This window comes from Alligator sinensis, unplaced genomic scaffold, assembly GCF_000455745.1.
Source record: "Alligator sinensis unplaced genomic scaffold, ASM45574v1 scaffold730_1, whole genome shotgun sequence".
In the NCBI taxonomy this organism is placed as follows: Eukaryota; Metazoa; Chordata; order Crocodylia; family Alligatoridae; genus Alligator; species Alligator sinensis.
In genome coordinates this window covers 2,715,581-2,728,452 of record NW_005842027.1, presented here as the reverse complement: position 1 = coordinate 2,728,452, position 12,872 = coordinate 2,715,581, and the positions used below count along the sequence as shown (strand labels likewise).

Sequence of the window (12,872 nt, the reverse complement as noted above, 5' to 3'; positions counted from 1 at the left end):
GCGTCCCCCCCCCCCCCCCCCCCGCCTTGATAACACAGCATTTTCAGCCCATCAGAAAACAAACAGCCTCTCTCATTAATTCAAACTCTTCTTAAACAAAGAAGGAATGGGGGACATTACCATCTGAGCTTTGATCAGCTCTAAAAAGTCCTAAACCGACACTGCTGTGTGCCACAGCAGGGACTGTAGCCAGCAGGTGGTCTGCTTGCTAATGCTGAGGTTTCTGTATAAGGCAGAGGGTATGGGGGAACCGTGTTTAGCAGAGAGTGGGGAGGGGAGGGGGAAAGCAGGAGGAAACCAGGCAGACGTTGCTGTGCCTGCAAGTCTCTGTCAGAGCTGCAGTCAGGGAGCAGAGGTGAGGGCCCAGCCCTGCTGTGAAGCAGAGAGCCCCGCCCAGCCCAGAGAGCATGCTGGGATGCTGGGGAACTCTGATTTAACTTAACCCAGTAAGGGGTCTGGGACAGACATTGCATAAACTGGTTTGACCCAAATCAGTTATGTCTGATACTACATTCAACCAGGTTTATCTCAAACCAGTTTCAGCCATTTTCAAACTGGTTTATGTGCACTGAACACCTATTCTGTTACAGGTTTAAACCAGTTTCTGATCACTTAAACCGGTTTATGTGTAATGTCTGTCCCTAGCCATGCAGTATGCCTTAAATTATATAACTGACAATACCTCAGTTTCTAAGGTTTGAATGTAAACAGGATTCTTTCAGTCCTGCTAGACATTATTAATTGTTCAGCTCTGCAGATCTTATTCATGCTGAGTAGTATTTACATATTTGTAGTTCCAGTGGGACTGCTCAATAATTTCAGGCATGTGTAAGTAAAATATTGAGGAATCAAGCCTTCATTTCAGGGAAAGTGGCTTTCAATCATTATTTAAAGTTATATATTATACCCCTGGGAGAGAAAAAAAAGTAGACTCAGATTACAAACCCCTTTCATTGGGGAGTGTTACTAACCTAAGTAGTCATCTTGACTTGAATTACTCAAAGGAGGAATTAACTCACTGTTGTCACTAAAAGATTCAAAATCTGGCCTATTATGACTTGCTTATCTTTCATGGAGTGTAATGATTACAGTCTATTATATTACGCTGGATTGCAGGTGTAAAAATGGCAAAACAAGTGATGTTACTATATCTTTCTACCTTTTTGAATAATAAATGTACATTGTTTTCTAAGCCTCACACTAACACAATTTGACTATAGAGTAAACCATCTGCAAGGGCAGAAAAGGGTGGTGCTTGAAATACAGGACTTGATTTTAAAAAGCAGATGTTGTCTTTATCTGAAGCTCTGCACCTGCAATGAATGCATTTGTGTCTGTAGTTAACAGGGGATGATAAAATGAATCTACAAACCTCCCCTCCCACCCCCCAGCCCCCGAAATGGAGTGGTATTGAGGCCCTTCATAGAATTAGTCCCTTCTCTTTCATGTGGGTCTTGGAAGTTTATATATACTGATTAAGACAAGGGAGAAGCTTAATTCATAGCTTGGCATTTTTTCTTTATCCATTTTACATGCATCTTCCTTTTGGTCAGTTTCATGTTATCTTTCTTTTGTTTGTTTTCTCATGACTAGACTTCCTCTTTGTCAAAGATTCCTGCCTCAAAGTCTAGAGCAAAGTCAATGCTTCCTCCAAGACCCAGCTCAGCTTGCTCACTAACTACTAAAAGAGCTACTTTTCTCGATACAGACAGTTATTTTGTACGGCCCTCCTCAGCGGGCCCAAGAGACTGCTTGCCATACTCAAAATCAGATACTAAGGTAAGGTAGCAGAGTTAGTAGAGAGGGTTAGCTCAGAGAGTTTCATAGGTGACTTCTGTGGACCTAAATCACTCACCACTGAATCTTGATAGCACACAGTGATATTATTGGGGAATACTTGTATCATGTAGCAGGAGAATTGGGAACTGGACTGTAGAGTATAAGCCACAAAATAGATAAAAACAGACAAGTATGTTATGAATTCTCCAGACTGAATTCAGTGGTGACATCAATGCCATATACATGTAGAGACCAAACCTCCCTCCACTGGGAATATAGGGGCACAGCTCCGTTGACTTCAGTGGAGCTGCATCCATTTGTGCAAGCAGTGTGTCTAGTCCCTGGTAGAAAGCTGGTTGTAAAATAAGTAAGAAAGTACAGCAGCACCAATTTGTCTTTCAGTAGGAATAAAAAGGGGGGATTTTCAACCATTTGGTATTCTTTGAAAACCATACTTAATTGCTAGAATACGAGGACACACCTTTCAGGACAGGCAGAGACCAGTTACACCAGGCTAAATTTGGCAGTACCTTTGTACAGGTTGAAGCAAGGTAAGCTCAAGATGGAGAAGTCTGCTTTATCCTTCCCCCTCTTACGGATGGCTTTTTATTCTCATCCCCCTGTACAATCATTTAATTTGCTTTACACATCCATTGAATGCCAGGTTGGCAAACATTATGCTCTTAGCCCCTTCTAAATTTATATCTGTTTTCTGACCAACCTACACTTGGTGAATCTTACACCAGTTTAGCCCATCAGTGTATTTGGCCCAATGATTACCAAAGGAGACATCTGCTCATGCCTGGTTACCTTTGGTTGTCCATCTCATAAGTGCACAAAATACTTTAATTTCCTGTGATATCCACTGGCCTAAAAAAGGTAAAGAAGCAGACACGCTGATCTAAATATGAAAAATTTGGGCATAAGATGGAAACCAGCTAAGCCTCCAATAGGTCCTATTAGGTAATTCAATCAGCAGCCACAATTTTCTCCTTCATTTTTTGTAAAATAAAAAAATTTAGTGTCTCAAAATGCAGCAGTTTTGCACTCAAAGTAAGCAATTATGTTGAACATTGTGCCTTGTAGGAGCCAAATTCTGCAAAACCAAATTTATGTTTGGATAACAAATACCAAAATTATGTTTGGACCATGGATATTTGCTTCTATTTTCATGACCAAATCCCTTTATAGTACATGACCTTTTGGGACCTCTTGTCCCGTGGCCTTATAACCAGAATTCTCCTTTGTTAAGGGCCAAATCTAAAGCACACTGGATTTAATAGAAAGACTCCCTCCCTGACTTTGTTGCAATATAAATCAAGATACAGGAGATCATCCCCATCCATTGAAGTCACTTGGAGGTTTACATTGACTTCAATGGAGCAAAATTAGACCTTAATATAAGTGGGGTCAGAGTAGTGGGAGAGTAAGAATTCTGTTTAAAGTGGAGCTATGAAAGAAATGGAGGAAAGTTTACCTTGAAATAGACAGCAGGATGTTTAAGGGACAGTAAAAATGAGTTTGCTGGAAGAATGTTCGGCAGTGCTCTGTACTGGTTGAGCACTATTCTTACTGAAGTCAGAGAGAATGTAACTTTTCTTGAAAGCAGAGTCCTGCCAACACCGAGCACTTCTGAAATCCTTCCCTTAAGATATTGTCAGTTTCAATACTAGATGTCCAAATGCAGCAAAGCTGAAGTGACTTACCCTAACTGATGCACCATGGCCAGCCAAACCTTTTCAGAGCTTCCTGCATGAAAAATAAACAATGGATTGTGCTAGTATTAAACCAATGGGAAATCACATTCTGACATTTCATGCATGCTAAATGCAGCCATTTATTCTCTTTTTTTGCTCCTATTAGGATGGAGTAACCAAGAGTCCAGAAAAGCGTTCATCTCTACCAAGACCTTCCTCCATCCTCCCCCCTCGGAGAGGTACCTCAGGAGACCGAGACAGAGATGAGAACTCTTTCTCCCTCAATACCTCTATTTCTTCTTCAGTACGACGGACCACCCGTATGTTTTTCTGCAAGCTAACACTTCTCTGCTGCTGTTGGTTTCATTGCCCTGCTATATCAGTCACGCAACCACTAAATCCATTCCTTCCTTCCCTTTGCATTAAAATATAGGACTGAGTTGTACTGCTTGAGAGCAGAACCTGCACCTCAAAGATTGGACATGACAAGAAAATCCCTTCATGTGGGCTTGTGAGTTGTTTGAAACATTCAGTACAGGGCTATTTTAAACAACAGCAACAAATAGATCCAAACCTCCAATCAGTAGTACAGTTTTAAAAAAAAAGTCTCATGATATGAAGAATCTGCTAGTTAATAGGAAGAGTCATACCGTTCCAGTTTAAATGACCTTCTAGTGCTCAATCACTGCCAAGGCAAGACCTTGCTCAGCATAAATGTATAGGTGTTACAAAATATGGGCAAACTAGTAGAATGACTCTTCAGAAGAAAGATGCAGCTAAACAAGATGGTCTTTTCATCAGGAACAAATCTATAAAACCATAATTCAAAACAAGTTGCCATAAAACTAAGGAAACATAAATGAAGTTCCTTTACTAGTCTGGCATTCAGCCCCAGCCTCAGAACCTGGATAGAGTATCTTATAGATTTCTCTCATTTCTGCCTCTTCAGAAGCCACTCTTACAGCTGTTTCTAAAGGAACGTAAAGAAGTGAGATAGTAAAATCCCCATGAAGACTGTTAAATATTGTTCCTAGGTCTCCTTGAGGAAAATGCAGATCCTCTCTGTACATAATAACTTTTGGATGGCCCAACAGCCTATCCTCCTAGAAGGCCATGAGTGCATTTTCCAAAGGGACAGAAGGCTGAGAAATAAAAAATAAGTATGTCAAGAGTACATACTTGTGGGAAAAACCTACTCTCTTTCAATCACAGTAAGACAGTCTTGGTTGGGAAAAACAGCTTATTCTGGGAAAACGAGGTGAGGGTAAAGCCAGTTTAATTTGCTTAATTTGTCATGTGTAACAAAGAGACTTTCTCCTTGGCCCCATAAGCAGCAGTCTGATCCAAATACATTGAAATAAATTGAATGTTACCATTAACTTCAGTGGGATTTAAATTTACCATTCTTCAGCAAACCTCAGTACATGCAGGTATGTACTGCCAGAAAGGACAACATTTAGACCTCCAACTCCGTTTGAAAGTTCAGGTTTTTTGTTTTGTTTCATGTTTTCTTTCCTGCTGCCCAGATTAATATTTTTAGAATTTAAATTGCCTTGGCTAAGCCTTGACACAAACACCTTATTGAGGTGAAATGAGTTTTCAGCTCATGCCTTGGATGCTTGCTATTTGCATGCCTTCAGACAGCTTTCTGCAAGGCTGTCTGAATAGGGCATATTCCCAGTATACAGATTTTTCTGGAGAAAATTCTCTCCATAATGACAAGAGCTAGGCATGCATTTGCATTTGGCAAGACCACTACAAAATCCCCTTTTTGTTTGTTTGTTTCTGCCCACATGTGTCCATAGCACGAATATGACTTTAATCAAGGTATTCATGTAGTAATCATCTTATTAATTCTCCTAATAAAACAATAATTATCTAGATGCTGATCAATAATTGGTATAAATAGCTATGTCTCCATGGAGGTGAAAGGAATTATGACAATTTGTATTAGACAAGTATCTCAGTCTTATTAAATTACTATGGATACAGGTTTACTACATAAAGTTCAAGATCAAAAGTAGCCATGCATTCCAAATCCACTGTTCAAAGATTAAGAACAAAATCATCTCCACTGTATCTACTATTGCCTAATCCAAATGTCCACTGACAATAAAGAGCAATCTTTTCACTGACTTAAATTTTGGTGTCCCGTAAAAGATTTTTTGAGAAGTATTTATATGTAGAGTTCTTGTTGTCTGTAGAGACACTATGAAGAAGACAAAGATGCATCTGTATAGTTATAATACTGCCTTATCTTCCATGTAGGATCAGAGCCAATTCGTAGCAGAACAGGAAAAAGCGGCACTTCTACACCCACAACTCCTGGATCTACCGCGATCACTCCTGGTACCCCACCTAGCTACTCTTCGCGTACCCCAGGGACTCCTGGGACGCCCAGCTATTCCAGGACACCCCATACTCCTGGAACTCCCAAGTCTGCTATCCTAGTGCCCACTGAGAAGAAAGTCGCCATCATACGCACTCCTCCCAAATCTCCAGCAACACCCAAGCAACTACGAGTTATTAATCAGCCTCTGCCGGACCTCAAGAATGTCAGGTCCAAAATTGGATCAACAGAAAATATCAAGTACCAGCCAAAAGGGGGACAGGTGAGAAATACATTCATATATAGTTGATTTATTCTAAGTGCACCACAATGGGATTAGTAGGGGAAGGGATTAATAACCATTTTGAATTGATTTACAGATTTTAAGCAGAGCATTGCCTTGGTGTTACTGGTGTACACTTGGTATTTAAGTGATTTTAAACTACAGGGCTATGATTATCCCCAGAAAAACATTGAAGCGAAAACCAACATGATTCAGAAAAGACCTGACCATTTTTATGGGTAACGAGAACATGCAGAGTTTTTTATACTTAATGCTAATAACAAGTTTGGGAAGGACATTAAACCTTCAGACCTTCACCCAGTCTCTAACTATTGGAAAACAGAATTAGATCTAATGGGAATGGCAGGTCATCTTACATCTGACTGCATAAGGTTCTTATACTTTCCTCTGAAGCTTCTAGTACCAGTCACTGTCACAGACTAGATATTAGACTGCATGGACCACTGTCCTCATTCTCTGTAGCAGTCTCTTCTTTCTAAGCATTGTGGAAATGTCTGTATATATATCCATAGAGGTCAAAGTTATTTGCAAGCAAGCAAGATTCCTGCAGATAAAAGACCATTACTATACCTTGTAAGATAAAGGAGGTGGCAATTAGTCTTATTAATGCTTAATGAAAAAGCTACAGAAAATAACCTATTCCTTACAGAGCTGGAATGCTGGATCACAAAAATTGAAACCTGCAACAGGCTTAAAACTTGGACCAAATTCAACTTTTTTGAGGATGTAAAAAATGTGGTTAGTTTATTTTTCATAAAATACTCCTGTGAACTTCATGTTGGTTTGTGACCCAAGCCTCTGCAAAATACACTTCCCCTTCAGTTCTCACTAACCTCATTAGCCGAAGGCCCACCACTCCTACACTGAATGCTCACCACTCTTTTGACTCTGGGTCCAGTTCTATGGCCTGTTAACACATAGAGAGGAAAAAGTACACAAAAAAAATGAGATTCCCACTGGATCTCAGCAACTGCATCCTGATCCTGCCAGGTTCCTTAATGACACAGTAGAGTTCTTAGCACCTTGCAGTTTGGAGTCTGTAGCAAATTCATCAAATAAACCCAGTAAAGACAATGTATCACCACATACATTCCTTCATTTATCTGGACAGGTTTGTCTGCAAGTATTTTTGATACTTCATCTCCTACTTTACATGTGCCATAGCACACAATGTAAAAGCCATACACAACTTCAGTAGAGTCCCTAACAGCTTTTCTTTCTTGTAAATTTTGTGGCCAATAGCTAAATTTCCTTAATAGTTTTGCAAAGCTACAAGAAATCTTTGCTAAGATGTCAGGAAGAATCTGTGAGTAGTTGTTTTGTTCATTATTATAAGGAATTATCAGGTTTGTAGATGTACACAGTGAAAAATGTCAAGCTTCATTTGCTTGCTGTGTGTGGTGGTGTTTCCAATTATTTAGTCTTTGAGCCCTCACAATTTTGCCTTGTTTTTCTGCCAGACAGTCTGCCCCTTCTGCATTGAGATGTTTTTCTCTCAAGTAATATTAATTCTCCTTTAGTGTTGTAGCAGCTGGCAATTCTTTCTTCTCGGGGAGGGTCACAGGGGATGTTTTGTGGGTGAATTTAATGTGATTGAGATGACAGGATTTTTTATACTTTATTTCTTAATTACATGTGCCTATTAAACTGTGGCTTGGGCAACAAAAATGACTCACTCAATACTTCCTTTATGCCTTCCCCATATCATTCTTGTTCTGTCTAAATGAAAGGTTTTTAGTTTGTTTTTCTTTTCTTGTTCAGTCTTATAGATTCAAATGATCATAAAAAAGATGTGAAACCATGTTTTCTTTCTTTCTTTTTTTTTTGGTTACTGCCCTCCTATATCATGTTTGGCACTGAATATTCCAGTGGCTGAAATGAACTGCTTTCTGCTATCTGCTTTGACTGATGAAATATGAAACAAATAGAAGGCATTTTGAATTTTATAACCTGAACTAGAAGTGCTGATAGTAATAACCATAGGAAAAATATATCTGGGCAAATAAAGTAAGCAAAAATGACATAAAAATTACAGGAGACACATAGATATGCAACCCTAAAGTGTCATTTGGAAAAAGTCTCTTCCCTTTGACTAGAGGCACATCTTAACTTAGCACAAGGTCCATTAGCTTACAGCTGTCCTAGGGAAAACAGTAACATTGTGATGATGCCAGAGTATGAGGTGCATGGCTGAAGAAGTAGGCAGTGTTTGAATACTAAATAAATCAAGAAAACACAGTTTCTGTTTTGAATTTCATCAGCAACTCATCAGCCAACAAATGTATTCAAATTCAGCTGTCTCACTATTTTAAAACAGCTCAAAAGACGTGAGGGAAAAACAGATTTATGGCAGGGGGGAGTTAATGCTGCATCATATTAAATCTCTACTAGTCATATGTGGTCTGAGACATGTTTAATTGGCATTCTGCATTACCAAGAACCAAAGGGGTCCTCTGCCTTGTAATCTTAACCAAGTGGTGGCTGTCTGGATTTCTCCTTATAGAAAAGTAAGAAGAAATGCATATCATTCTTGGTAAAGCTTAGAGACAACATGGTTTTGGCTTTGTCTACTGGGCCTCAGATGGTTTTAGCACCACATCAGCTGTGAAGGAAATACTGCACTTTTAGTAGTAACCCATTTGCCTCTGTTATTCCTACAATATCTCAAGGGGAAGAATGGGAGGGAGTTGGTGGGGGGCTGGGGGGAGGAAATTTGTTGCAGATGCCAAGAGTATTTTTGCTATTTTGATGTTTTCTTCTCAAATTTCTGCCCATGGAAGTGAGAAGATGTTTGTAAACAGTTTAATTATACCAAAGGACTTTGATTTAATCTTCTATATAACTGCCCTAGGATATATGTTAGGTCCCATATGCCAGCAATCAAGGAAAAATTCTACTTAAAAAAATACTAATCTAAACCATTGGCTGGATCCTCAGCTGGTATAAATTGGCAAGGCTTCCTTGAAGTCAGTGGATGAGGTCTGTCAGTCTAGGTTCACCCAAGTCAATACTGGGTACTAGGGGTGTGCAAAGTGGGCCCTATTCGATTCAGATTTAGGCCACATCAGGGACAGTGATTTGATTCGTTGATTCAGATCACTGTCCCTGATTCGATTCAGCCGAATCTGAATCTAAAGATTCAATGCTGATTCAGAGAATCAGTGATTCAGACACAGACACAGCTTTAAAAGTTTTTTCCACATACCTTGAGGTACCAGATGCGGCTCATGATTGCTGTGATGCTGGGGCAGATGGAACGTCCCGCAGGACTGCGGTGTGCCCTCCATGTGCTTGGCGGTGAACCCAGAAGTGGACTGGAAGTACTTCTGGTCCACTTCCGGGTCTGCCAGGGAGCGTGTTGGAGGCCCCCTGTGCTTCCCTCCGGCTCAGTGATCATCCACAGGGGGACCCCAGGTGCCCCCCCAGAGCCAGGAAGCACCAGTCACCAAGCGAGACAGGTGTGGGGGGACCCCCCTGAACATGCTCTCCGATGGACCCAGAAGTGGACCAGAAGTGCTTCTTGTCCACTTCCGGGTCTGCTGCTGTGTGTGCTGGGGAGCCCCCCGCCCTTCTGTGGGACACTCCATGCCCCCCAGCATCACAGCATTTATGAGCCCCTGCTACCTAGAGGTATGTAGAAAAAACATTTAAAGCTGTGTCTATGTCCGAATCTTTCCGAGCCTCTCCGAATTGATTTGGAGAGATTAAAGGGTCTCCTGATTTGATTTGGATTTGGAGATTCAGCCACCAAATCAGGCTGAATCTCTGCTGAATCGAATCAGGGACCGAAGCTTCACACAGCCCTACTTGGCATGTCTACATGGGGCACTACATCAATGTAGCGACAAGCCACTGCGCAATAGGTTTGATAACCACCTGTGTGCGGCTGGGACTGCGCAGTATCAGCAGGTACTGCATAGTCATTTACTACTTGCTAAAGCCAATACTAAATGACTGCATAGTACCAACTGCGCAGTTAGGGGCACCTGTAGAAACACCTACTGCTTCACAGATTTACACTCACAATCAAATAAGTTGTAACAAATAACATTACAAACAGAAGAACTAAGTATCTGTACCTAGTTATAGAATGAAGCTTCTTTGCTGATATGGCCAAGACAGGAATTTCCCGTGTGGCTAGAATCACAGAGAACATTTTGCATTCAACTATGTGTTAGAAAGTCTGGATAATATAAATGTAATAGTGATATTCAGAAGAGGATGAAACCTGCTCAGAGAAGTGCAAAGCTCTGGTGAACATGAAAAATGACCCAATAACAAGAATCAGGAGTATGGAAGAGGTCTGATTTGACCAAGCATCTCAGACTTGATGTGGAGAAGTGTGTTGACTGAAAGGTCTCTCCTGCCCTCTTGCATACACAAGACTCTGTAAAGTCCTATTGACTTCATTGTGTCCAGTTCTGCTGACTTCAAAAGGAGTTATAGGGCACAAAAATGGCAGACTTGGTCCCCACAAGAACATACCATCACTGAAATGAATGTGCACGTATGCAAAGAACAAATCCCAGGTGCGTTTACATTTTCAAAAAAGCCCGTGATCGGTGACGTATCAGCTTCAGCTGCAAGCTACAAGGACATGAAGATAGCAGAGTGAACAGACAAGGGCTCACAACAGCAAACTGAGCACATATGTGGAAAAGCTACAGAATGAAGTTAAGGAAGGTCTTGTGGAGGCTAGTATTCTGTAAATGTGACTCAAAAATGTATTTCAAATAGCTCTGAAAAACCTCGAGAACAGGGAAGAAAATAAGTACTGAGAGCCAAAGTATGTGCTGCTTCACCAGTAGTGTTCCAGGAGATTAAGAACAAGTCATCTCCCCACCCATCCCAGTAGCGCTATAAGGGAACAGCCCACAGCCACTGCTTTCCACAAGTAATCAATGGGGGAAGCTGCTGGTACTGCTGGCAGCACTGATCTTACCATGGAGGGGCAAATCTGGCTGGGTCTGGATGTGGTTCTGGCCTCACTTTGCATTTACCATTAAGCAACCCATTTACTTAAGGTGTGGTCCACTGGTGACTGTGCCCCTTTAATCACCCTAGAAAGATAGGTGTAAAGTCAGATTATGCTCTTAGTTGCAAACTCTTTAAAGTGTAATTTAAAAAACTACCAGCAAGGCAAGCTGAAGAAGCATTTTCAGCCATGTTCTGGTTGTTGTCAATTAAATGAAAATTATTGTTTGTAGGATGTGATCCTTCTAAGCAAGAAAAAAAATTACAGACAATCTGGATTAGATTTGTATAGTTAAATACAAACTACTCAACCCTGATTTGAGTAAACTGAGAAGTACCTTTATTTTACTAAACAGGAAAGAACGTAGTCTCTTAACCACAGTTTCTATTTAAATATTTCACCTCTAAAAGAGGGTAGATCCTGATCCTCTTTTCTCATATACCAGTTTTTACTGGCATAGAGAAAATAAAACCCTATCAATTGAAAAGCAAGGCCCTTCTTACAATGCTGGGATTGATCTCCAGGTCTAACTTTATGCAACTGGAAGTACTGTAGATCAGAAAGTTGATGGTAGTGTGTGTATAGGGAAGGATTATTGCTACTAAAAGATCAGGCCTTTTATGTAGGAGAACTTTGAATCCATTTTTTGAAGGCCAGTACCAAGAATAATGTGCTGAATCTTGCTTCTTTTTGTTTCTGACTGGCTTAAGTCATATTTTAACATTGCTACAAGTTTGTTCTTGGAGGGTGGTGTGTGCTTCACAATTTTTACCTTTATACCTATCAGATACCAGATATGGTTATAAATGAGGAGGTGGTGCAGATTGCTGATCATATCCATCTCATGGTTATGTTGTGCTCTCATGTGTTCATTTCAAAGGACTGAGTGGATGTAGAGCAGTGATTCTCCATCAGGGTGCCATGGCAACCTGGATTGCTTTGAGCTCCTATCAAGGGTTCTCTGGGGTGCCATGCAATGTTAGCACCATTAGGTGTGCAGACATCATTCACAGATGAGATTTCAAATAGGAATCCAGAGTGTTCAAAACATTATGACCTACTGTGGTCTTTCTGAGTTCTTTGCAGCAGAAAAAAATGCTGTATTATTTTTCCATAAACAAAAAAACAAGTAAAAACAAAGAGCCGGCAGTTTCCGAGGGGTGCCTCAAGTCTAAAAATGGTTGAGAACCACTGGCCTAGAGATTAAAGGGTATTAATATGACACTATTGCAATATTAAACAGGTAAACAAGGCTTTAAATTGAGAGTATAAACACTTTGGCTTGCTTAGTACACTAGGAAATTAATGCCAAGGTCTGAACTGTATTGATAGTGACATGTCTAGACTGCTTCTTTGCAGAGCTTTAGGATCACCACCAAGAAACAGCTCACCCACTCGTCCCCACCCTGTACATGCCAAGTCCTGGGAATTAGGCAGTCTAGCTACTTCAGAGCAGCCCTCCACATGCAATAGTAAGCACAGCTGAAGCAGCCTAAAACCATGGGATTAATGATTAGGACCACTCTGAATCAGCTACATAGCCTTGTTTGACCCAAATGGAGTGGGAGGGAGTGGGTGGGTGTGCTTCATACCAATGCTTCTGAGCTCACAGGGGCATCATAGACACAAGCCATCGGATGTGATAAAAAGAGTTTTTTTTAAAAACTTTAAAAACTGAAATTGATGGGTCATGCAAGACAAGCTCAATCGAATCTATCCACATCCTTTTGCTAGAATGAATAGATTTAGTTGGAGTTGTTTGTTCTGTCAGAGATCCTACTTCATGGG

General features: G+C 40.6%; 1 protein-coding gene across 1 annotated transcript in view; it reads left to right on the top strand.

The window, feature by feature from the left end:
• MAP2 (microtubule associated protein 2) overlaps positions 1-12,872 on the top strand; it is a 109,792-nt gene that overhangs the window by 76,757 nt on the left and 20,163 nt on the right. Inside the window, 3 exon segments of the mRNA XM_025202495.1 lie at positions 1,594-1,779; positions 3,643-3,796; positions 5,745-6,088. Coding sequence (XP_025058280.1) covers positions 1,594-1,779; positions 3,643-3,796; positions 5,745-6,088 — 684 coding nt within the window.